Here is a 27,918-nt window from a genome sequence, read left to right on the forward strand (position 1 = left end):
ACTTTGTGCAACAGTTTGGGAAAAATGTAGATGTTATGGTGGCAAAAGAATGAGAAACCCCTTGTTAATGCCCATATATTTGATTTTAGATGCTTTTTGGGTGTATACATGCTTTTGGCCATACAGCGTATTTATTAGATTATGGATATGCCTCATGATAAGCAGTGAAAAATGAGAGAACAAAATAAAAATGTTGGTTATTGAAAAATGTACTGTAACAGACATTAATAAACAAACGCATCAACACAATGGACTACAAAAAAAAAAAAAACATGCATCATGATTAATATGGCCAACTCAGCCAAATGCATCAGCAAAACTAAGGAAAGCATAGTGTTGCCATAGACAAGAAGCAGCAGCTTGAAAGACTGCATATGTAGTTTTGAAAAGTTCTAAAGCTATAGAAAGGGAAAGCAAAACACATCCTCTCTCTTTCAGTCCAGCAAAGACCCTGTTCAACCTCCTAGAGAGTGAGCTGGGAGCTTATACACACTCTTATACAAGTCTTCTCTCTGTCTGTCTCTCTCTCTCTCTCTCTCTCTCTCTCTCTCTCTCTCTCAAACACACACACACACACTTGGCTAAAGGCATCCTTTAGGTCCAGTTTGTCTTGGAAACACTAAATAAGAGTGCATGGGTGTGTACTGGGCAACATTTTAATCTCACAGTTCTGCACTTCTGAAAGCATTTAATGGAATCTAGAAGTCACTGCTAAAAAACAAACTCATACGTCATACAGATGCATTCATACGGCATCCAGCATTCACTAGATGTATTATGAAAGATGCTGCAGGTTGTGTTAAAAGCCCTGAAACAAAGGCTTCTGAGTTCCTTGCTAAACCTACACTTACACAAGCTCTTATAAGCCACAGATTATCTCTAAAATGACCCTAGGCAACAGCAAATCACCCCTTTATACTGCAATGTTCATCAATGTAGAATTAAACAGAATTTATTTACAACTCATACTGTAGGCTGTTAATATGAAGATAAAAATTTAAGCCCGGTATCAAGAGCATTTCACCCTTCACACTCAAAAACACAATTAGCAGGGTTCCCAAATCTTTCAAAGTGACTTTTCTGGATCCAATTGTCTAGAAATTATTCAGTAGACAGCAATCATAAAAACTGATGTCTAGCCAAAAAATATTTAGCTGAAGAGCAACAGAAATGAAACTGACTACAGAAATTATGAATTTTAAAGACTTCTGATGGCTTTTCTACACATGAAAATCTCAGATGTAAAATTGCCTGATAAGTTAGGATTACATCATTTATACATGCTTTCAGAGGAGGCTGTCATGCAGCTTTTCTATATTTACCCATGTGTTCACATGGGCTCGCCAACTACCCACAATCCCTTGCATTGAATCCCCATGTTATTGCTTTGACTACTGCCTGGAGATGCCCTCAGGCATTATGTGGCCTAAAAGATATGCCAAGCGTTATGTGCTTGCTCTTTGTACCCTGCAAAGACCTCATCCCCCTATAGACTCGAGTCCAGTTTATGTCATGTAAACATAAGGACCGACTCTCTACTGCCCCCATGTGGATGGGAGGACTTCAGATGCTCAAAAGGCCCAAAGAAGTGAAGCAGAATCCATTAGCAGCCTCCAGAGCATAAAGGGCGGTGTGTGGTAGAGAAGTGTAAACAGTCACAGCAGGGCAGTGTGTGTGCAAACACATTCACAGAACTCTAATGAGCTGTAAACAAGAACAGCAGCACTGCAGCCATGGAAATGCTTACCACGTGATGGGAACTTTGAGCCGAGTGGGATGTGATCTGAAATGCTGTGGGTTTAATTCAATGTATTTATCATGACGGCCATGCCACTCGCATAATAAATACCCTAGTTTAAACCAGTGCATTTTTGTATGTCAGCATTTCATATGGGACAAAACGAAACCAAAAATAACAGATAAAAAAAGTAACAGATAATTCCAATGACATTCAAAGACACCAGTCCAAACTGTAACAGATCCTCCAATCAGAGAAGGAAAAGAAGGTTACCGCCCTCAATAATTGACCTAGAACATGCTCCTTAGAAGTCACTGCAGTAAATCCAGTGAAGTGCCATTTTAACGGGCGAGTGGGTGATTGTGAGTGTGCAGATGGGATGGAGTAAAGTGAAGAGGAGAAATAAGGGTATTTCTAATATGAAATCTGGATTGTATTGTAACAGTAGCAGATGCAGTGCCGTAGCCCTCAGCTGTGATGTCTGTTGATTGTTTGGTCTAGATAAAGACAGACCTTCACTAATCAGCCTTGGAGATATCTGAGACCGGCTCGGGAGAGGACAGCGGAGACGCCTGGTTTTGTGCATCCCGTTGCCGCTTGTAGAGTCGGAGGCCTTTACGGCAGAGGAGGACGAACCAGTAGACCTGCGGTGCCAGGATGCAGAGGTTGCCCAGGCTGGCGGAGAGCGGGAGATGGAAGGGAACGCTGTAGAGCGGGATGCCGTAGTGGGAGCCGTAGGCCCAGTACATGTAGGGGAAGAGTGCGATGCGGCACATGAAGAAACTCAGCAGCACCATGCCTCCATTAACCTTGTGCAGCCAGCAGTCCTGCATCCCCAGCTACAGAAGAGACAGAAGAATGAGAGGAAGAAAATAAGATTAGATGATGGGGGCAAAACGGGTCATTTTAAAGAGATAGTTTCCCCCCCCAAAAAACAAAATAAAAATTCTGTCATCTTTTACTCACAGCCAAATCATACTTTACTTTATTCCAAATATAGGACATCTTTCTTCCACTCCATTGAAATCCAGGCAACTGAGTGACTGAAGACCCAAAAAGGTCATGAAGGCATCGTAAAACAAATCCACATGAATCAAGCGGTTTAATCCAAGTCTCGTGAAGACATACAATCACTCTATATAACACACACTTTTACATATTAATATACATGGAATAAATCACATATGGTAAACATGCAAACTTTACAACTCACTGGTTCTCATGCATTGCATATGCAAATGTGCTCTGTGCATGTGTGTGCACTGATCAATGTTTAAATGTGAATAAAAGACTCAATTAAATCTGTTCATCATATAAAGCGATCATCTCTCTTCACAAGACGGGTTAAACCACTCAAAACACATGGATTCATTTTACGATGCCTTTGTAATCTATTTAGATCGTTTAAGTTTTGGTTACATGGACTTTCAATGGAGGGACAGAAAGCTCTCAGGTTTCATTAAAAAATATTTAGATTTGTGTTTCAAGGATCACCCAAAGACATACAGGTTTGGAACAACAAATGGTGAGTAAATGCCCTTAAAGCATTTCTCAACAAATAAAATTGTGATTAAAACTGTGATTGTTCCCTTCACATGTCAGTTTCATTCTGCTTAGCTGTTCATTGTCAGAAAAAAAAAAAAATTCAAAGTGGAACAGACTTATGATATTTTGTCCCTACTAACTACAGATGCTGGGACTGCTTTAATATGCCATACCCATGACTACCAAAAGGGGGCATGTGTAAGAATATAAGAGATGCATGTCTGAAAGCAGTTTCACTTAATCACTCCCAATAAGCAGAAACCAAGAATGAGCACGAAAAGAGTTATTTGGAAAAGTACAGAGAATGGAAAATAAGTGTGACAGAGAATGCTCCATTTAGAAGAGACATACACTGCCATCGGGGTCATTTTCTTCAGTGAGCGACAGTAAATAAATTACCATCTTACAAAAGTTTTCTATTAAAAAAATTTGTACATTAAACAGTCCTGAAAAAAAAGTTACATTTACATTTTCCAATGTCCATGGGTGCTATACATAAAAAAAAATAAAAAATAAAAAAGATCAAATTATTCACGTTCCAGGATTGTCATTCAAGATGTGACCATATTTGGTAAGAAAACAGCAGAAACATAAGCAAGTATTACTGATAGATTTTGACTTCAAAGCAGGAACACTAACGCTGGTACTCTGACAAGAGTACTAAACATCTTTGCATTTAACACACATTTATCTTGACTAAAGGAAACACAAAAGCTGTTGACTGGCAGCTCCTCTGTGAAGGACTGCTGAGTAAAATACACTCTTGTGTTACCTGAATGAGGATTTTGCCCAGTGAAACAAAAGGAGTGCTGAGCTCTGTGAGGAAGAGACAGCCAATGAAGTAATCACCCTGGTCCTTCCTGAAGAACTGATGTACACAGAGAGAGCAAGAAACACAGTCAGCACACACACATTCCACCAGTGTGAACAAGGATGTAAATATGCAATCCATCAGTCTATGGAATTGAATAACTGAGAATTACAACAATAAAACCCAATGTATACAACAGTTCAAAATTGGGTCGATAAAAAAAAAAAAATTATTATCTTATGCTCACCAAGCTCAATTTATTTGATCAAAAATACAATACAAATTGTACTTTTATAAAATATTATTACAGTTCAAAATAACTGTTTTCTAATTTAATATATTTCAAAATTTAATTTATTCCTGTGATGCAAAGCTTAAATTTCAGCGTCATTATTTCAGTCCTTCAGAAATCATTCAAATATACTGATTTAATGCTCAAGAATTATTATTATTACTATTATAAATTATTGAGGACTATTCTTCGAGGATTAATAATAAAAAAAAAATTTACTGACCCCAAAATTTTGAACCATAGTATACTGCCTTTTTCCCCCAAAATAAAAGTAATATTTGCAGTAAAAAAAAGATCTACACAGTACACGTATATTTTAACAGATACTTAATCTAATTCTAAATATATATATTTTAAAAAGCCAATAAATATATCTAAATTATCATCATATTTTAGATTTCATCATAAATCATTACACTTAATATTAAAGAATTGTAATCTAAATGAATCATTGTCAATGAAAGTATTTACAGCGCTAGTGACAAACCTGGCACTATACATCCTTGTCAGTGCTCTTCTGAACATCTAAGGTTGAACTCATTCAAACAGTTTAAATCAGGCTACAGTAAAGTTACAAACTATAGGCAATACTAAACTAAAAGTCAAACAAGTGAAACAGACTCTCATGAGCAAACAAAAATCACACTAGACAAGATGTACAGAATGGTGTTCTTACAGACCCAGAAGATGTGCAGGAATGACTCTATGACTAGTTTAGTGAATGATCCACATATATGTGATATGATACACAGCGGTGGATATGGTGGATCCAAGCTCACTGATCTAAACCACGCTGTTTGGGGGGAGTCTATAGCTTCTATAATATTCATCTATACTTTTTTTTGTCTATATATACACAGTATATCCTCTTTTCCCATGCAAAATACCCTACAAAATGTTACTGTAAGGTAATGTATTAACTAATGTGCATTTCAAAAAAGTGTGAAATGTTATATATCTTGTATAAGTCGCGGGACAGCCAGATGTTTTGTTGTGGTGGTCTGGGGCTTCGTCTTTCTTTGTGTTATTACCACACACGTCAAAATCGGTTTGTCTGTGTTTGTGACTTTATGTTTCATGGGTTATTTTGTGGAACGGGAGCACAAAGCATAGTGTGTGTGTGTGTGTGTGTGTGTGTGTGTGTGTGTGTGTGTGTGTGTGTGTGTGTGTGTGTGAGAGATGGTATCCGAGTAGCAGCTGTGTGTGAATAATGGAAGCATAGGTAACGTGATCTCTTATAACCACTGACAGCCCAGAGACACCAAACAAAAGAGCAGGTTTCCACCAGTGTGTGTGTGTGTGTGTGTGTGTGTTTGTTCCACTGCATGTACTCTGGCAGTGAAACAGCTGCTATTAAGGTAATTGTTTCTCACGCATCAGGTACTTAACGCACACAAAAGCACTGCATCCCCCATATTTACATTCCCTACCCTTTGGTCCTGGCTATAGTTGGAAATGTTTATTTGAGAATGCCCATTACTCTCTCCCATCATATTATTGTCTGTCATATCACTCATCCTATATATATCTGTCCTCTCTATTATTCTCTCTCTCACCAGAGTCACAGGCAGTAGGATGGTGAGTAGTGCAATGTGATGGAGGACCAGCAGGAACTCTTTCCTCACAAATGAGTTGACGGTTCGTAGAGAGTGGCTTTTATAGTCCTTGTGACCTTTGACCCAGAAGCGATAGTAATGGCTGAGGTACATGGCGAAGATGTCATATGACATGTAGGGAACGCCATACCAAATGACAAAATAGGTGGCCAGCCAGTGTCTGGAACAGAAGACGAACAGAACAGGTGAACAAATCATGTGTGGAGTGATTTCAGACAGTTTTTTTTTTCATCTTCTAAAAAACATTCTAGAAGGTAGCTGTCCAAATAAAACATTTTTTTTGTTTCTTTTATTCAGCAAGTATGGATTAAATTGTCCAAGAGTTACAGTAAAGACTTTTACAGTGCTACAAAATATTTATATTGCAAAAAATAAAATCACTTGTACAGCTTAAAATTTTGCTTTAACAAAAATACCCCCAAAAATTGAAAATAGGCTTTCCATTAATGTATTGTTTGGTAAGATAGGATGATATTTGTCTGAAATAAAACTATTAGAAAATCTGGAATCTATACTAAATACTGAGAAAATCACCTGTAAAGTAAATCTCCTTAAACGGTTAGTTCGCCCAATTTGCAAAATAATGTCATTAATGACTCACCCTCATGTTGTTCCAAACCCGTTAAACCTCCGTTTATCTTTGGATCACAGTTTAAGATATTTTAGAGTTAGTCCGAGACCTCTCAGTGCCTCCATTGAAGCTGTGTGTACGGTATACTGTCCATGTCCAGAAAGGTAAGAAAAACATCATAAAATAGTCCATGTGACATCAGAGGTTCAGTTAGAATTTTTTGAAACATCGAAAATACATTTTGGTCCAAAAATAGCAAAAACTACGACTTTATTCAGCATTGTCTTCTCTTCCGTGTCTGTTGTTAGACAGTTCAAAACAAAGCAGTTTGTGATATCTGGTTCGCGAACGAATCATTAGATGTAACCGGATCTTTTTGAACCAGTTCACCAAATCCATCTGAATTGTTTTAAACGGTTCGTGTCTCCAATAAGCATTAATCCACAAATGACTTAAGCGGTTAACTTTTTTAATGTGGCTATTAAAAAAAATATCTTAAACTGTGTTCCAAAGATAATCGGATGTCTTAAGGGTTTGGAACAACATGAGGGTGAGTTATTAATGACACAATTTTGCAAATTGGGCGAACTAACCCTTTAAAATAAAGTTCTTAGTGATGCATATTACTGATCAAAAATTTTGTTTTGATATATTTATGGTAGGAAATTTACTAAATATTGTCATGGAACATGATCTTTACATAATATGCTAATAAATTTTTGCATATAAGAAAAATTGTCAATTTTGACCCATTCAGTGGCTATTGCTACAAATACATCTATGCTACTTATGACTAGTTTTGTGCTCCAGGGTCACATATCAGAATGATTTCCAATCATGTGACATTGAAGACTGGAATAATAATGCAAAGAAATTCAGTTTTGCCATCACAGGAAAATTTTACTTTTAAAACATTAAAATAGAAGACTTTATTTTAAATTGAAATAATATTTCATAATATTGTTTGTAACTGTATTTCTTATCAAATAAAGGCAGCCTTGGTTAACATAAGAAACTTCTTAAAAAATACATTTAAAAAATCTTACTGAACCCAAACTTTTGAACAGTATGCCAACTATTTTTTCAGCAAAATATACTATAATAGATTTTCACCTAGAAGAGTCTTCCAGGTGTAGACTGCAGTAGACAAACAACTTTAACAGATGTGTATTTTATAGGGTGTAGCTAAAAATGTTTGCTTACCACCCTTTATTATGTCGCTCTCTAGCAGCAATTTTTCAATGTCTAGGCTACAGAAGTAGTCCATATTACATTTTATATAATGTCTACTATATGCATTATGTAAAAATGTAAAAAATCTATTAATAAATTGATACAATATTAAAATAATACTTGTTAATTCAAAGTCAAACTGATTCCACAGACTTTGCATCTGTGATTAGTGCTGAATTGTTTAATCACAAAGAGAGCTTCCGGCTACACTGACCTGGAACATCTCTATACTGTTCATACACACATGATATACATCAATTATATGCTAAATGTAAGTTTCACATATGCACAACATAAAACATAAGTACATGAAGCACTGGCCATGCGCAAATATTATCAGTGAGCATACACACTTGTCAATTAACAGTATTCATTAAAGCTTCAGAAGACTTAAATTATACAATTTAGTTAAATTATATTTTAATGGTGATTTTTTTTGTATTCTTTTCCTTTATGCCTAACACCACTACATCCTAATCCCATGTCCCTTCCATGTATGCTGCTGTACAAAAGTTTGGGGTTAATACTTTTATTAAACAAGGATGCATTAAAATTAACAAAAATGAAAGTTAAAAAAAAGATTTCTATTTCAAATATATGCAGCTGATTTAAACTTCATCAAATTTATCAAATAAAATCCTGAAAAAAAATGTATCATGGTTTCTACTAAAACATTAACCTGCGCAACTATTTTAAACAACGATAATAAGATGTGTCCAAATCAGCATATCAGAATGATTTCTGGAGGATCATGTGACACCGAAGACTGGAGTAATGACTGCTGAAAAATCAGTTAAAGAAGGAAAAAATTACATTTGAAAAGTTATTAAAATAAAAAACATAATTTTAACTTGTAATAACTAATATGTTCATATGTAACACGTTCATGTGGCTTAGTGGTAGAGCATTGGGTTAACAGCGCAAAAGGTTGTGGGTTGGGACACACATACTGATGATAAAAATAAAAATACAAAATTTGTAAAAAAAAAAAAAAAAAAAAAAAAGTGTGAACGTTGGATAAAAGCGTCAGCCAAATGCATACATGTAAATGTAAATATTTCTATTTTTACTGTATTTTTCATCAGCTTTGATGAGCATAAGACACTTATGAAAACACGGCTCTGAACCGGTTCAAGGAACACAAATTAAATTTTTAAATGGCAGGAACAGAACCAGAAACAGAAATGAAATCAAATTTTATAGTTCCGAACACAATTGAAAATTTGAAATGGCCGGTTATCTTTATCATTCCATTTAATATTTGAAATTCTCTTTCAAACAATCACAAATTCCAGCAGTACGGCATATGCAATTATGACGCTGAAGCCAACGAGTGAAATGTCCACTCAGCTTTGAACTCATCATAGTCAAGTCACAATGGCAATGCACCGCCCTTAGAGTTTATCTGAGGATACGTGAGATAAATTCAACAGCAGAGAGTGGGCCCCTAGTTTTCTTTATTTTACAAAAGCTTTACAATTTGAATTATTTTGTAAAAGATTGATAGCTTGGAATAATGTCTTGCTTCTGTATAACCGGCTTTGGTATGACCATCGTGCCGACACGACATTTTGCTATATTGAAGCCTGTAAGTTACACTGCTCAGTTGTACAAAATTTGTTGCGTTCAGCGTGACCATGCCTCCCTGTGCTGATAAAGCCGATGTGTAGGATGATGTTTTATGTCAATGAAAGAAAGTAGAAACACTACATAATAAATCATATTTGAGCATCCAGATATGTTGGGAATATGGAAACATTTGGATTCGTGCCGAATGAGAGAGGTAGGCATCATATTCACCTTAAATTAATTAGTTTTTGGATTGACGTTTTTATAGTTTATATTTGTTTTGGAGAAAAACTAATAACTGTTTTTAGAATATTTGTTAACATTTTGCTTTAGCCTAAAGCCATTTTAGCCTACATTATTTCCGAAAGTAATAGGGCTAATAAAATGCAACGAGAGACTCATGTTTTTTTGTTTGTTTGATCTTTTACTCTCAAAACACAATCTTATACTTGTTTTTTTTTTTGTTTTGTTTTTTTGTTATTTTTACAATGCAGCAAACTTTTTTAAATATCTTCAAAATACTTGAATCTCTTTAAAGTGTTGACAGATTTTTTTGTTTGATTTTTTCTTTAGTGGCATGTACAGTATACATTTGGTCATTTGGACGATTGTTCATTATTATTTCACGTGCGTTTCCCAAAAATGCATGTAAAGCAAACACACGTATCTGTTCTTAAGTGCTACTTAGGAGTCGCTATCCACTTGTCAAGTGCTGAAATTTCACCTTATGGAATGGCTCTTAATTGTAGTACACAATCGTTTATTGATGTTAACCTAATGCTGCGGTCCAAACGGACAACTTGGATATAATAACTATAATACAATACATTATATTATATTATAGTGTATAATATTATACTTTACATAATAATATTTACTTTATATACAGTATAGAGAGAGAGAGAGAGAGAGAGACCTTATTTCCGGGTCCAGTACAATTTTCCAATACAAATTCAGTTTTCATGCTCTTCAGAAAGTCATTGTCATATTTTTTCCCCAGTTAGTTCCAACATTACTTCTTTTATTCATTTTTTTTTCAGTCATTTAATTTAGATGAGCATTTCTATTTTTCTGCCCTTTTCAATTTTTTCATTTATAAATGAATATAAAACAAAGAAAACGAGTCATACAGTGCACAATAAAACACAATCAAATCCTTATATTATAATCACATTGCACTTGAATCAAGGTAAAGGTGTAATCTGCCAATTGTCCTGCAGGTGAGTGCATAAATATGTCTTCTTATGATGCACTCAGGGTTTTTATGATTACTCCAGAGCACCCGTAGATCTACCATGATTTTCAAGTGCTACTTAGTCTTACAAAGCTTTTGGGAAACTCAGCCCTGATCTCTCTTTTTTCCTTTATTATTAGGCAAATTATAGGCAAAGAAAATTAAAAAAAAAAAAAAATGTTATTGACCAGTATTTCTTCCACCCGAACCGATTTTGGAATGGTAATAATATCAGAGGAACGCAGGAACAGAAACATTAAAATACTGATTCTGCTCTAAGTGAACCGATTAAATTATTTTGTTTTGTTTTCAAGCCCGGTTCAAAAACATTTGAAAAATCTTACTGACCCCAAACAAATACAAGCTGCTCTTTTCTATATAACTACAGTGAAAGGTAAATGCAAATATAATTTAGGGCATCCTGTGAAATATGAGGGCGAGTAAATGATGACATAACTGTCATTTTTGAGTGAACTATTCCTTTAACACTCACAGTGTCATTGGATGCTCCTTGTCACTCAGGATCACGGCTGCGCATGTGCTCAAGCCAAGTATTAAGCCTCTGGGGGATTAACAGGGAGGTTGGGAGTTTTCTCTAGGCCTGCCTGGCAAGTGCCTTCTATGGATTACCCCGTTACGCCACAAACACACGCACACATTTCCCCCACCCCACATGAACAGGTGGCAGAGGCTGAAATTGCAGGTGTCACTCTAGTACCAGGGAAGGGCAGAGAGAGGAAGATAACAGCTGTTGCCCTGGGACTCTGTGTACCTAATCTCCTCCTCTCTGTGTCCTTGGGGTAGGGGCGGAGCCAAAGGGGTCAGCAGATGTGGCATAGAAACAGAGGTATGCACTGTTACCCCAGAGGCTGTTGTGATTGGCCACTGAGATGAAGAAAGGCATGGGCAGGTAAGGTCTAAATGACCTCCTTCTTAAAGTGGCATTGCACCATTTTGAAGATCAAATTGTTGACATACTGTAATGATGCTTCAGAGCAAGCAGAATTCTTATTTTCTTATTTTTTCATAATTTATGAGAACAGAATGTACAATAAATATTTGGAATTGGTGAGATTTTTTTTGAGAGGACGAGAGAGAGAGAGAGAGAGAGAGCTCCATTTATTTGATACAGTGAAAACATTTATATAAGAAAATATAACCATTTAAGATTGTATTTTAATATATACACACACATATTAGTTCTGAGCAATGATTAATCGTGATTAATCTTCTTTTTGTCATCAGTCTTGAAACCAGTTGTGCTGCCTAATATTTATGTGGAACCATGACACATTTCTTCAGGATTCTTTCATGAATAGAAAGCATTTATTAGTATAACTTTTGTAGCATTATAAAACTCACTTTTACTGTCACTTTTGCATAAATGTAATACATCCTTGCTGCAGAAAACTATTAATTAATCTTACAGACGCTAAACTTTAAAAAATTAGTGTAGAATTTAATTGTAATTGGTTGCTGAAATAAATACTAATGTCTAAATGCACCTTATTACTATTATAGGAACAATCATATACACTATATATGTGCATATGTACATGTGTTTTCTCATCACAATACTCAGATTTTTAGTATGACTGGAACTCTATGTAGACAAGTCAGTTTCCAGGCAGTGATGGATCTGGATCAGTTTTATCAGGACCTTTATACCAAGTATTTTTGTAAAGATGCAGAATATGATCCTTCGCTGTAGAAAAGGTTCTCATTGGTGCACTGTGAAAGATGTGTCAAGGGTTGGCATACTTACCGGTCCATAATCACATTGCCTTTGCACGAAGACACCACGATGATGCCAGCTGTGGTGGCCATAACAGCGTGAATGGATGACACCAGCCTTCAAGAGAAAGAGCAGACAAATTCATGCAGGTTAGCGCCTGCCTTATTATTTTACATATTTTAACCCTAGAAACTATAATCAACATAAGAGATTTGAAACTGTAACTAAATGCCACATCAAGGAGGGTAAGTGGAGGCTCAACAATTTCAGTGTATACAGTTGAAGTCAAAAGTTCACACACACCTTAAAGAATCTGCAAAATGTTAATTATTTTACCAAATTAAGAGTGATCGTACTAAATGCAACAATATTGTTTATTTAGTACTGACCTGAATACGATATTTAACAGAGGTTTACATATATTCTACAAGAGAAAATAATAGCTGAATTGATCAAAATTACCCCGTTCAAAAGTTTACATACACTTGATTCCTAATACTGACTGAGAGACTCATGTGCAACGGTTACAGAAGGTTCAAATACTCACTGATGCTCCAGAAGGAAAAAGCATGCACGATGAGGCGAAAAACTTTGTATTTGCATGAAGGTGAAAACTTTTGAAAAGAACGAAGATGTTTTCATTTATCTTATTTTGCCTTAATATCTTCTCTTTTTTTATTTAGTACTTTCCTTCAGAAGCTACTTAAATGTTTAAGTACCCCCGGCTCTTAATGCATTGTTTTTCATTCTGGAGCATCAGTGAGCATTTGAGCATTAATAGTATAGTCCCTAATAGTCCCTAAGTTGTCCTCAGTGTGAAAAGATGGCTCTCAAAATCATAGCCATTGTTGGATAGGGCTAAATACCCAAAACTGCTGAAAAATCAAATAATTTTTGGGACCTGAAGGATTTTTCTGAAGAACAGCAGGCACTTTAACTGTTCAGGACAAACAAGAGACTCATGAACAACTGTCACTAAACAGCTATGGATTACAGTATTAAGAATCAAGTGTACTTAAAACAATTGAACATGGTTATTTTTATAAATTCAACTTAGTTTCTCTAGTGGAATATATGTAAACATGTTTTAAGTGAAATATTTTTTTCAGGTCATAACTAAATAAACAATAACATTTTGGAAATTCTGCAAGGTGTATGTAAACTTTTGACTTCAACTGTAACTTAAAGGTGAGATATCATGAAATTACTTTTCCAGGTTTCAAGTGCTATTATCAGGTCCCCGGTGCATCTACCAACCAAGGAAATGTAAGAAAGATTAACCCAGTAACTTTGTTTTGGTAAGCCTTTTTCTGCAAGGAAGTCTTTGGCTGCACAGACGAGTACAGAACACTATTTAGAGTCCCAGCTTCAGAGGAGACAAGAAGTGGATTTATTGATTTATTTACTGTATATTGCTGCTGCCACACAGATCTGAAATAAACATGCAATTTATTTCCCAGCTGTTTACCTTCACAGACATAACCGAGTGTTTTTGTAACTTGTGTGTTTTAACATAAACTTGTGTGTGAATGAGAACTTTGTTTAGTACTCACATGCTGTGACAGCCGCTTTCTGTACGTGTGCACTCAGAAAACCATATTTCAGAAGTTTAAACTAATATGGTTTAAAACGCATGATTTCAGCACCATAAACACGATAATCAGAAAGTAAACAGATGTTTTTAGAAGGTCCCAGCTGTAATGGCACAGCTCTATTCTGGAAAAGGGGGCAGGGAGCCGCAGCTTGTTTGCATTTAAGGAGACCGGCATGAAAAACAGTGTGTTTCTGCTTCCACTCAAAATAGGCATTTTTAAAATTATATAATAATTGATCTGTGGAGGATTTTAAGCTGAAACTTTACAGACACATTCTGGGGACACCAGAGACTTATATTTTAAAATTCACCTACTAGGAACAAGTGCAATAAGATGGCATTATAAAATGAAAAAGTGTGCTTTGATTTTGAATGGCGAAGACGTATATACAGACATTCAAAGGTTTATTTTGAGGAATTAGCCAAACAACAAAGCTAACGCTTTTCACAGAACTTACGTAATTACCCACTATACATTCTGATATGGCCTGGTTTGTTGGTCCGTTAGATCGGATTGCTTTCTCACTACAATCGAACCGCTTCAGAGTTGTTGGCGCGTTTTGGCACGGATCCGAGCGCGATTGGCGTGTTCACATAAGCCCAAACAAACCGAGCTAAGAGGGGAAACACACCAGGTTCTGAAACAACGGGCCAGGTGTGAAAGCACCCTAAATTTCAATGTGTTCTTCACACTTGCACAAATCATATGGACCACTTGCTATCATTCTGAAGACTGACAGCCACTGTACTTTAATTATGATGCGTGGACAGAACATTCTGACTCAAGTCTTCATTTCAAAGGTCTATATGGATTTTCAATGATCTGAGCTTCTCTGTTCATCAGAGAAAGGGTCACATTTGTGACCTGACATCCGTGCCTACCGTGTTCACGAGGTTAAATGTTAGAATCCGCCAAGCCTGAAAGACATCCACCACAATCAAACTAACATCATACTCCTTGTGTGTGTCACTGCTGAACTTTGACAAAAAAAATTCACACATACAATTCAACCTAAAAAAAAAAAAAAAAAAAAAAAAAAAAAACAGATGACAGAAAACAAAAATGGCCCAGAACACATAGAAGGGTTACACTTACAGGACACTATCACTACAAGACATGTTTACCAAATGGTCACCATTCATTGTAGTATATGCGAACATGCACATTTGAACAGACATTAACCATTAATATAAAGCAAATATTTGAGCTTGATTCAATAATAATAGTCAGAGGTCACATGATATATTTTCCATGCTGACTGATTGTGTGGTAGTATTTTCTCTGTGGTCTGATGCTCATATATTATACTTGTGAACGGGAATTAATAAGCTGGTTAAATATGAGTGAACAAATACTACAGTCCTATATGGTATTCTAACTCTTCACCAGTTCCTTGTTTTCGTATCTGTCCTGTTTAAATAAACTAAAAAAGAAAACTACCTGTCTGAGAAGCAAAACTGCAAAAGATTTTTCTCTCTCATTTTGAATAAAACTTGTTTTCTTCCATTTAACAAAAATCTTGTGTGGCTTAAATATATCATTTGCAGATTATAAACAGAAATAAACACTATATAACAAAAATCTAACCTTTAAAACCACTTTCACAATAATGTAAAATCTTTTAATTATGTTCATTTGGGGGCTTATCTTACCAAGTTACATGTTATGTAATTATGATTAAACTGATTTATTAATACGCCATATAATTTGAATTAAAGTTTTATTCTTATATATTGTAATATAATATAACACCTTCATGTTTGTAAAAATTTTTTTAATAAATTACTTTTTAAAAGTTATTTGTCGACTAAGCATTTATATATGAACTACACTGAAAAAATATTTGGCGGTGAAACAATTTTCACTCAGAAATTGCTAGTAAATTTCACAAATAATTACAAAGAAATAGCAGGTAATACATTAAGTTAAATGTAAAATTTGGAAATAGAAAAACCGGAAACTTTGTTCTATTTACAACTTTGAAAAAAGTTTTTTGATTTTGAGTTTTTAAATAGTACCATGATGTTGAAAAATGTGATTTCAAACATTTTCTGAAGTGTCCTGCAGTAGTTATAAAGCACAATATTATGGCTGTAAAAGCAGAATGAAAGAAAGAAAGTGTAAGTGTAGCGTAGTGTAGGGCTCAGTCCAAGCCTCTGACTGTCTGATGAACTGCACGGCTGAGCATTGTACACGGGGTGACGCTTGCTCGTCATGACAACGGTGGTCACGTGACCTCGGCCTGACAGCTTACGCCTGAGTTGGCCACTAGATAAGCGCTTCCCTTAACAAACACGCACGCACAGTGCTCTGCTCCCCACATCCTTCCATCCTTGGAGCCTTGCTGCCTGAATACTGTCACAAAACCCATTGCACACAATCCACTCTTTGTATCCCCCTCTCTCTCCTCTTTTTCTCTTACACTGAGCTCAGAAAGAAAGCAAAAAGGGAGAAGAAAATTCTTCTTTTATGTAGCTTTAGGGGTGGGTGGCTGGCATGACATGGGTCCAAACATACATATATAAAATAGTAGTCAACATATACTTAATTCTGCTTCTTGCGATCAAGGTCTAAATTAGCATAACTTACAACACAATTAATTTTAAAGCAAACTGATTTACTCAGTGGTTTACTCAGTACTCAGTACTCCAAGTTACTCAACATTAAAATAAATTAATGTGCACATAAACACACACAAAAAGTACATATGGGATTCTAGCAGACCAATCACAGCACTTGCTGCTGTCCGTGTAGAAATCAGACTTTTTACTCCACGTGTCACAAGTTTGCTTGGGTGCGCACTGCAAATATGACGTCATCAGATCAGGTTATTGGCGGAAGTTCACTTTGAGTGCGTGCGACATCATTTGGCATGGCGGTCTGCACGGCATATTTTGTAACTTTCTGCGCAGCTCCGCTTCTGAAGGTGCACGAGTTCTGGCCAATTCTAGCCAAACAGACACATCTGTGCCAGCATTTGTGTAAAACAGAAGCAGTTTGTCTTGTGTGTTGTCAAGTTGTCTTGTGTTTGTTGCTAAATAAACTCAAAAGCTTAAATTATATCATTCAGTTTGTACATAAAGAAATTACCAATTCATCAACTCACTCATCATGTGAGAGGGCTTGTACCGCCAAAATGACTTCTCACTGGTGATTCCCAATGGTTTTAGAGGACAATTACTCCTCGTCTCCCCCTTTCGTTTCAAATAATAGTACAACGGCAAACGCGACAAGTATAAAAGCCTCGTCTGTTTGGGAAGGTGTGCACGTCGTAGTAAGTGGAGCAGGACGGAAAAATCCTGCATCCTCTCCTATGTCAGATCAATGCATTTATTACAGATTTCTGCTCATTCAAAATGGATACAGATGAAGTAGCACTTTACATTTACATTACATTTGTTTAAATGCATTATTGAGAGCGATTGCGTGTGAATAATCTTGTAGTACTTGTTCAAATCATGCTTTCAGCTGAAAATATTCATCTAGAAAGGAACAAATTCCTTGAGAACTAGAACTTCCTTCCTGCTCATGTCAATTGCCGTCATCATAGCTTTCACACACTTTCTGATTTGAGTGATCTAAATCACTAGCAAAATAACTTTAACATGAATTCCTGCTAAATATGCAGTTTTATTATGGGCTGTTGGCATGAATAATACTTGTGATGGAGCAGTGGTGGAGTGCTCTTGGAGCGAGTGAAAACCACGACCTTCTGACTTTGAAAAAATCCCATTCAAAATCACACCACTCAGCTCTGCTCACAAACTCCAATTGTGAGTAACTGTTGCTGTCATGACAGATCTATTTCAGAACAAGCAACTATCAAAATAATCTGCATGTGGGCACGGGCCAGATATTATAGCTGCAGGGCCAGTTTTGCCCCACGGGTCGTCTGTTGCCGACCACTGGTATACAATGCATCTATAAACTGTATCTAATTTGCATATTAATATGTTTTTAGGGCAACACAGAATGAAAAAAAAATCAGTTAAATAATTGGAGTAATAACTGGCTAGATTTTCATAATATTAGGCCTATGTAATATTTCATAGGAATATTGATATATAATATATTTCCTTATTCATCCCAAAATGCCTTAAAAAACATGCTTTAAGTCCTGGTGTCCCTCTGCAGTGGACATAATATTTGATCAATGTCAGTCATTTTTAAAGACCAAGGAGAGGGCGTGGTTATAATCAAAACTCCAATCATTTGGTATCTCTGAAAAGCTCTGAAGCTCTGTGCTCTTTCCAGGACATCTAGACTTAAAACTGTGACATGTAATGTCTTACAGAAATCGCAAAAAAACATTTAAAATGTTGCTATGGCAATTACAGCTAAAAAAAATATATGCTTATAAATTATTTTATTTTATTTCCGTTAATGTTTATTTTATTTCAGGTAATTAAAATGTTTTTTATGGTTTTAGATTCAGTCAAGGCAATGTCTTTCACAACAGATGAATGCTAGTCTTGCTGCGATAGTCGGTGTTGACGGTGTATTAAATGGCAACACTGGTTTCGTCACTTGACCACCGCGGCACTGTCCCCACCATCATTTTAATTTTTTTATAGTGATAAAAATCATTTATTTCACTTAGAGAACAGACACTAGTGTTAAAAACTGAAGGCCGCTGATCAATGACAGTCGCGTCACAGACTTCATTCATCATGTGAGGAGAGCTGACTGTCAAGAAGAGTGAGGGGAGACAGACAAGATGATTTAGTTTTAAAACGAAATGTAAAAGTGCCTGTTTGACTTTTGTCATTTTAAACATTTGTTTTTTACTTGTTTTTTACTTTACCTACATTTTGTGTCATTTATTTTTACCATTTTCAAAAATATTAGTTTTCAGTCCCCAAAACGTCATGTAAACAAGTGGTCAAAATGCATAAGTTTCCCATTTTTGGATGAAAACGTTGTTGTGTAAATGGCCCCTTGTTTTTCTAGTGGTCTGCCTCCTATTCTTTGTGCAGTCTTTGATTTCAAGCATGTCAATTTCAACAATAAGCCTGTCTGTCATTTTAAATTGAACCCCCAAAACCAGCTGTGGTTCAGCTGTGTTTGATTAGAGTCTAAACAAACAAAAAACAACAACTCCAAAAGCAGGGGCTGCCTCCTTCCAGATGCAGGGCACCCTGTTGTTAAGTATCTACAAATCTTGTTTGCATTGTTAATCCAATCAAGTCATGCTAGAGAAAGTTTCAGTTAGCACACACATTTACACACCTCAATACGTCCTGTGTAGACTTCCAGTTTTAAATGAACTAGAATAGAAAAAAACTTTCAAATATTCTAGGATTTTTGAAAGGTTTTTGAAAGAAGTTTGCAGATGACACCACACTCATTGGCCTCATTCAGGACGGTGACAAGTCTGCCTACAGACAGGAGGTTAAAGAACTGGCTGTCTGGTGCACTCTCAACAACCTGCCATTCAGGTTCCTGGGCACCACTGTCTCTCAGGACCTGAAGTGGGGCATTCACATTGACGCCATTGTGAAAAAGACCCAGCAGAAGTTTTACTTCCTTCACCTGATGAGGAAGTTCAACCTGCCACAAGAACTGCTCAAACAGTTCTACTCCGCCATCATTGAATCCATCCTCTGCACTTCAGTAACTGTCTGTTTCAGCTCAGCTTCTAAATCTGACTTTCTACAGAGGGTAGTCCGGACTGCTGACCGAATCATCGGTACAACCCTCCCTTCTATTCAAGAACTGTACTTATCCAGAGTAGGGCTGCACGTTTTCAAGTTTTTCATTAACCGTTAACCGAGGCCTTTAGCGGTTAATACTCGGTTAACCATAGTGTGCCATAGTAACTATAACCATAGTAATTTCCGGACATTGGCCGAAAAAAAAAGAAATGTCCGACAAAATTTAATCTCTCCGGTCAAATTGTCCTATTAAAACTGCCTAATAATGCCGCCCATTAACACAATCTGAATTTGAGAATAAGCCTAAAATGTATAACGAGCAGACTCCGCGGCCGCCTCGCTAAGGCTATGACTATGACTGTTTGACAGGTACAATATTTGAAAATCGATAATTATTTATTTATTTTAATTACATTTATATCTGAATTTATGTCAACCTATAGACTTTCAAATATCAAAATGTCTTGAATTAATATGTATTTGTGTACAAAATGACATATAAACATATTTTCCTATTATATTTTGCCTGGAAACGCTTCCAACAAGGCGTCGGTTCTATTTCTAGCATGCACGCGTCGAGCCGCGCCTGAGCCGCGCGTCTCACGCAGGCAGTCTGCAAGTCTAACCTGTTAACATGGGAGCCAAATTAAAAACAGACACGCCACGCAGCTGAGATGCTTTCGCCATGCATCCAGTGTGTCCTAATGATGCCCGGGTGTTGGCTGTTGAGATTACAACAACGAGGTTTTACTTTAAGTATATCTAAGCACTGTATTGCAATACTTGCATTTTGCCCCGTCACTCTCAATTTTAAAGTGCTCCAACGCTGTACCTTTTTTTGCCCGCTTCATATTAGAAAAATGACTTCTTCTTGTGGACATTACAAATGTCTGGGAGCGCTCTGGCGGTCTCTGGTGGTGCAAAAATGTATTACAACTAAATTCAATGCACGCCATTGACGTCACTTAACCGAGCAAAATGTTTCACTCGGTTACGCAATTTTTAACGGTTAATCGGTTAACCGGTTAACCATGGACACCCCTAATCCAGAGTGAGCAAAAGGGCTGGCAAAATCACTCTGGACCCCTCACATCCAGCACACTCCCTCTTTGAACTGTTGCCATCTGGTCGACGCTACAGAGCTTTATGCAGCAGAACGGCCAGACACAGGAACAGTTTCTTCCCTCAGGCAATCCATCTCATGAGCACTTGACAAAACTGTGGAACACACAACACTGTTTATTCACTCATACACTTATTTATCTAACACCATTCTTAGTCTACACTTCAAATTTGCACATAATAAACCTGTTCATACAAAACTGTCTATTGTAATATACCTGCACATACAATTGTCAATTTGTATATTGTTATTCCTTCCTTCCTTGTTCTATTTTTTATCTGTGTTTTTTTTTTTCTGTCACTGTCCTTCATTTGCACTGCGGAAGCTTCTGTCACGAAAACAAATTCCTCATATATGTAAACATACCTGGCAATAAAGCTCATTCTGATTCTGACTGTGCTCACCTCTAGGCTGCTATATGCAAAAGATTAAATAAATCAGTAATATTGTGAAATATTATTACAATTTAAAGTAACAGATTTCTATTTAAATATATTTTAACATTTAAATTATTCAAGTGATGTAAAAGCTGAATTTTCCGCAGTTTAGTCTCTTAATTTGCTGATTTGCTGCTCTACAGTATAAATATTTCTTAATATTACCAATATTGAAAACATTTTTGCTGCTTAATTTTTTTGTGGAAACAGTAATATATATTTTTTAATCGTTGTATGTCATATTAGCTACCATCAAGATACTGGTTACATAATTGACATTCTGTCTTCTTTTACAAGGTTCGGTTAAAAGTTTTACGCTCATGGATTGTGTATTTTTCATATTCTTACCCAATGCTGTGACAGAAAATCTATGTTCTGACATAAAATAATGGAAACCAGCAAGCTGGCTTCATTACAGTCTGGATTGCCAGAGAGAGTGATAAAAAACCATTAGTGATTCAGTGATTCAGACTGGTTGTCTCATTCTAACATGTACACACACTCAGAATGCTGATGGAATCACTGCTTCAATGTAAAAGTCCAGAGTCTGTGTTATTTCATTATCACTCCTCTAACAGCCTTCATCCTCTTCACTGAGTGGAGGCCTTCAGTGCATCTTCTAACTGCCATCAAGATCACAGATCAACTTCCCATCCATCAGTCCACATGTCCATGTATATTATCTTTTGTTGACTACGCAGTACGCCTTGTTGCTGCTGATCACCATCCCTCGCCAACTATTCAGCATCCACTGGATCATGATGATCAATCAATAACTCATTAAGAGAACATGTCAAGAAACATGGCAAGAGTTTGGGCCAACAATCAATTTTATTTTTTTCTGATACACAAGGGCAGAGAACAAACTCCTTTTGTTGAAGCAGATGTTCTTTTTTTGTCATGGATTGGATATTGATTTTCCTAACTATTTCATCTTATAGCTTGTCTGTGAGCTGTCTGTGAAAATATATTGGATCTAAATTAAGCCTCTTTCTGTAACCTTTGTGTTGAGTCCATATGTTGGTTTTCTTGGAAGAGAAGAAATGTGAAGAGCCCATTCTGAATCAAGAGAAGAGGACACTGCTATCTTTTATGGTGTTTGACTTTTGGTGATTGACAGCTGCATTGGTTTGGGAGAATCTAGCACAACAGGAACTCAGTGGAAGATTGAAACTAAATTTCAACAAAATATTACATTTAGCCATAATATCAACTGACCTCCATAGAAACACCAGTCAGAAAACAGAAGCACTGATAGAATGTTATCTCATAAAACACAGCAAAAAGAAAGGTTGCATTTAAAAAGCAAAGAGATCTGAAGCAAACCAAAAGTATTAGCTGGGATTATGGAAATTGCTAAATAATTTTAGGGTAAACAAAGTAGTTCAATGGATGGTAGGGAGCTATGAACACTGTGTAGGGATCATATCGATCGGAACACAGTTCGCGAGACATGGAAAATATGCAAATATATGCAAATATACCGGTGAGAAAACTTTATAGTGCAGTTAGTTAAAGTACTACAATACCAGGAAGGAAGATGGAGTTGTTGATGTTTGTCTGCCATTCTAGCTCTGTCTGCACAGCGTGCATGAACGTGCTGATGACATATCCTGTCTCCGCGTACAGGGTGCGCGGAGGTATGCAGATACATATGTTGACAGGCAGGTAGGAAAGACAATTAAAACAATCGGACTGAAAGTTTCTTGGTCCTAGGCCTTCCACAGAATAAATAAATACAGATAAATACATGTAGACCACTTAACTTAATGACTGCTATTGGGATGTGAAGACACTTGAAACCAGCAAAACAAAAAATATTTCTGAAGACAATCAACCTATTGCACCTTTAACTATGGATGTGAAATTAGTTTTTTATATAGCTAGGTTACAAACCACATCAATAGCAGCTTCAAAAAGAGTTAAAAATACATGTAATATTCTGCACCACAAGACAAGCAGTGTCAAGGAAAATGTATGTTGAACCCGCCTAGAACTGATCTGAAACTGCTTATCTGCAAAAACGTGCATGTATGGATGACCACAGATAAAGGTTTCCCTCAAGGTTCCTTTGCAAGTTTAAGTAATGGTTGGTTAGTTTCAAAAATGCAGATGCTGAGTTTGAGAACATCTCAGTGGTTAAGGGTTGACTTTGTGTTCTGGGTTTATTACCCAGATTTGTTTGGATCTATTCAATTTCAAGTTCAATTCAGATCATTGAAGGGGTCATATGATGAAAAACATTATTTTGTGCATTTGGTTTAATGAAATGCATTTATGTAGTTTAAGGTTTAAAAGACACATTATTTTCCACATACTGTACGTTATTGTTTGTCCACTATGCCCTGCCTTCTGAAACCTGTCATTTTTTTTTTACAAAGCTCATTGTTCTAAAAAGCAAGGTGTGCTCTGATTGGCCAGCTATCCAGTGCTTTGTGATTGGTCGAATGCCTTAAGCGCATGATGGAAATGTTATGCCCTTACCATACCATAGACACAAGACAAAAACAATGATACTCAATACAAAGAAGAAGCCATCTGTTGCAGTGAGTACATAATTATGGATTATAATGACTTATACTGTGTTTTTACACGTTGTGATGCATCGCACAGGGTAAAAATAAAACCATGTCTGTATTTATGATCGGAGAAACGACAAACAACAAGCTCTACTCTACCCCAGCGGTTCTCAATTCCAGTTCTGGCACCCCTAGCTCTGCATATTTTGCATCTCTCTCTTTGTTAACACACCTGATTCAGATAATCAGTTCATTAGAAGTGAGCGCCGTGCATGATTTTGGTCCCTTCACAGTGTTCATTGCTCCCTAATCCTTGAACAGAGGAAATCTGTTCATTCACGGATTTGTGCTGCACAATGTTTTCACACACGTCTGACATCATATACCTCTGTAAATGCATACAATTTAAATTCACGTCTCACACACTTCAATGCTCTTTGAATTGAGCATATGTTCACTTTGAACTGGAATCGTGGAGGAATATCCTGTGGTGTCCACTACGCAGGGTACTTACATTCGAATAGAACAAACATCTGTAGCCATAAGAAAAACATACAAAATATGCAGAGCAAGAGGGTGCGAGGATAGGAATTGAGAACCACTGCTCTACACTGCTCAAAACTCACGTTTGAATCATCAGTGGCAAATCTTTTACATATATAAACATACTGACAGACCGTGAGTCAGAACAGCCAGCATTGTAGTCTTCTCTCCCAGGATCAGGAAACAGTCCTCCATGAAACACATCTGAATATTTGGTTTGAACTGTTGTAAAAACAACTTAACCACTAATTTGTACTTGTATCCTCTTTTCGAAGGCCAAACAAAGTATTTTCACTTTCACAAGGAAACAGCATCTCCACGACATGGCGGCGGCGGCAATAGCGAGAATCAAAGTTTACTAGGTAGGTATGTGAAATATAAATTAATTCCACAATCGATTGTCGTTTAAATTAACGATCAATTAATCGATTAATCGTTTACCATAATGCTGCAAAATGCATCTATTGCAGGCAGCAGTCACCGGCATGACAGGATGTGCAAAAGCCACACCCACCCACACACACACACACACACACACACACACACACACACAAAATGCTTTCTCACTTGAATTAATGGGGTTTTAGTCTGAATAAAATGCTAGTAGCAGGATTATAAAATGAATAGATGTAATTATGATCATTTGATAAAATGAAGAGAGCACGCCATACGTTTGAGGTCATTTACTTTGTTGACTGTTTCCTATCCTGCACGGAGACTGCTAAATGAGCCTCCTTAAATGGTTTTGTGGTGCTCGTTGTTGTATTTTAAAACACAATTGCAATGTGTTCAACTGACTTAAAATAAAATTATCCCAAACGAAACTGTGGCCACGAGTTAGTATCGGTTGGTATCTTGAGGCCACAAGATAGTTATATATATATTTATTTTTATTTTTTTTTGACAAAGTGGGACCCGAGGGGCTCCGTGCGATTGAAACAGCTGAGACAGAAAAAAAAACTTTTTCGCAGGGTTAAGAAAATATAAGATCATGACCATGCCTCTGGATTCTGTTCGAGATATAGCCTTCATTTTTATGGCTTTATGGTTTTCCGATTTCTTTTCCTAAATCTTGACTGTCTAACCCTCTAATTTTGCAGGTTTATTTTATTATTTTTCACTTTTAATCGCATCTCTTACTGTGTGTTGGAAACATGGGAAATTAAATTAAAGATTTCATGAATTAAGAATTTGTTCGATTTATTAATTTAGGGAACAGAATTAATGAAAAATAGACAATTAGCCTTTCACTGAGCCCCTCCCCCTTAGTTACTATTGCTACTTCCGAAAAACAAATGGTCAAACACGACCAGCGTGACAGATTGCCATGACGGGAAGAGGTATACCCGTGCATGGCAGTGACCTTTTTTGGAGCAATACCACCAAGATATCCTCCAGATCGAAGCAAAAGGGGTTACAGTATGCAGAGGAGGGATATATTCAAAATATAAAAATATGCAATGAAGGAGACACGACTACTATCGAGGCTAATGCTTACCGGTCTCAAGCGATATCTGAGAAACCCCATGACCTGTACCTCAAATGTAACCAGCACAGCTTTGTGGACCAGTCATGCTCTTACACTGCCGGGTAAGTTCTCTTTCATATGTTATGGTCTATTATTGTCTACTGCCAGTAGCTATTTTGTTCAAATACAAGGGTATGTTAGCTAGCTAAACCTACGTGTGTGTCAAAGCCATTTAAAGCTAACTAACATTTCTCTGTTGTTTTGAGAAGAGCCGTTTTGAAAACCAGAATCAGAAAGTTGCAAAGCGCAGTTATCTGATTAAAAGACTTCGTTACTACGTTTCTATTGCTTTTCATGTTGAATAACTTTTGTGTTTTTTCTATTTTAATGTACTTTTAAAGTTTAAATGACATTAAAAGCTTAATTAGTACATGTGAATGAATGATGCATTTATATATGGCCACCATCACTCATAGCCGCTCGCACGTGTTTTGCGCATGAGCCGCACACAGCCCAACATTAAATCAGTTAACAGACCATCGTCAGCCGTAATCGACTGCATCTCTTATCAACAATTAACTGATAAACGGTTTATCATTTACATCCCTAAAGGTTACGCATATTTTTTTTGCGTGAACATTTGGCCGTTGTTATGCAAATCTTCCCACATTGTGACATAGACATGTGGAGGCGTGTTTAAATGAGGAGTTTTAGGAGGGCGTGGTTGACTCTTCGTTTTTATAAAGTATATCTCTTTGGATTTGAGACTTTAGTCTTTGCAACTTTACAGATTTTTTCTATATGCACCAAGAGCTTGAAACACTCCAAATCATATGACCCCTTTAAACACATATTTCACCTGGCATGTTTGCATAACCTTAATCTGTGAAAATGTAGAAGAGGTCAGTACAACGCTGGTCAGTGAATGGCCATTCTGCATGAACTGTCCATGGCTGAATTAATGAGGGAGTGATTAAGGTCATGAGATCCGCTGAATATCGGATAACATGAACAGAACCGATTAGAAACATAATTGAGCCCCTAAACACACAAGCCACAACATTTAACTAAATCAATCTAACTACTAAGTATCACAAGGCCCATCAGGTGTGTGCAGAGGGTCCAATAAGGTCCAGATAAATTGTACAATGGAATGATAATAATGTTTGTAAATATTTTTATATTGAGGTCCCTGGTAGATTGACAGTCTGTTTAGGGGTCCCGGCTACAGTGATGCCCTAAGATGTAAACATTGAAGTGGGATTTTAACAGCTGGTATAACAGTTTCTATCAAGGTGTTATAATTTACAACAGAAGCAAGAGTTTATTTTATGTGAATTATATTAAATGTGTACACTATATTCTGATGTTTCAACCAGACAGAATGAACCAGACGTTTTGCTACCCAACAGTAAACTAGCAAATGATACTACAAGAGCTGTCTGGCCTCAACTGTCAGCAAACTCACCTCTCGCTGACCAGCACGACGTCGGCATCTGTCCACTGCTTGAAAATGGACGGGAGCACTTTTCTAAAAGTGTAGAAGAGACCGGGGAACACCACAACGCCGCAAACCAACACTTGGAACATCTTGTCCCGCTGTAAAACCTGATCTGATGTTTGGTCGAAAACACGATACCGTGTTAAAATAGCAGCGCTGAGTCGGTGTGTTCAGGGTAGCATTAGAGCAGCGGTTCTCTTGCCTCAGCAGCACTCACTGCCCTGTACATACACCGAATAACGGTGGAGGCGTCCGGTGATTGATTGCTCTTCACTCCTGCCGCCTCTCAAGCCGGGACCAGCGAGGATTCTGTTACATGTTTCGCTTCGTGAACAGACGAGCCGCTTAAGCATGCGTTATCAACGCAGAGCTGCATGCATAGCGTCCGCAGGAACGATTAAAATAGTCGTCGATACAGGGCGCATATCCGCTGCTCGGCGAGCGTTGCTCATTCCTGATGGAGTTGGAGAACAGTATGTCCGAATCGTGAACGATTCGTTCTTTTGAGCCGAATCTTTTTAATGAGTCGTTTGAACCGGTTTACAAAACTGATTCGTTCACGAACCGGACTGGGCTGCGTTTCCCAAAAGCATCGTAAGCTTAAGTACATCGTAGACCCATTGAAACAAATGGAGCTACAATCAATTTAAGCTTACAATGCATTTGGGAAATGCAGCCCTGAACGGTTTTCTTTTAATTGAAAATGATCAACAAAATACGTTTATCATGCCATT

At 36.9% G+C, this 27,918-nt stretch overlaps 1 protein-coding gene across 1 annotated transcript; it reads right to left on the bottom strand.

Annotated features, from left to right (window-relative positions):
- Positions 1 to 61: 61 nt before the first annotated feature.
- LOC127957421 (ceramide synthase-like) lies at positions 62 to 27,667 on the bottom strand. The gene is made up of 5 exons (XM_052555958.1): positions 27,152 to 27,667; positions 12,375 to 12,461; positions 5,943 to 6,162; positions 4,056 to 4,151; positions 62 to 2,577 (listed from the first exon to the last, which is right to left on the bottom strand). Exons 1-5 carry the CDS (start codon positions 27,271 to 27,273, stop codon positions 2,257 to 2,259), a joined length of 846 nt encoding a protein of 281 aa, XP_052411918.1. The 5' UTR covers positions 27,274 to 27,667; the 3' UTR covers positions 62 to 2,256.
- Positions 27,668 to 27,918: the final 251 nt, after the last annotated feature.

Source organism: Carassius gibelio, chromosome B5, assembly GCF_023724105.1.
Source record: "Carassius gibelio isolate Cgi1373 ecotype wild population from Czech Republic chromosome B5, carGib1.2-hapl.c, whole genome shotgun sequence".
NCBI classification, from domain to species: domain Eukaryota; kingdom Metazoa; phylum Chordata; class Actinopteri; order Cypriniformes; family Cyprinidae; genus Carassius; species Carassius gibelio.

Bases quoted from the DNA above. Each gene is read 5' to 3' on its own strand.
- LOC127957421 (XM_052555958.1), bottom strand. From the start codon at position 27,273: ATGTTCCAAGTGTTGGTTTGCGGCGTTGTGGTGTTCCCCGGTCTCTTC. The intron at 4,152-5,942 runs GTGAGAGAGAGA...TGTGTACATCAG, and splicing joins TCCTACTGCCTGTGACTCTG to TTCTTCAGGAAGGACCAGGG. The intron at 2,578-4,055 runs GTAACACAAGAG...TCTCTTCTGTAG, and splicing joins TGGGCAAAATCCTCATTCAG to CTGGGGATGCAGGACTGCTG.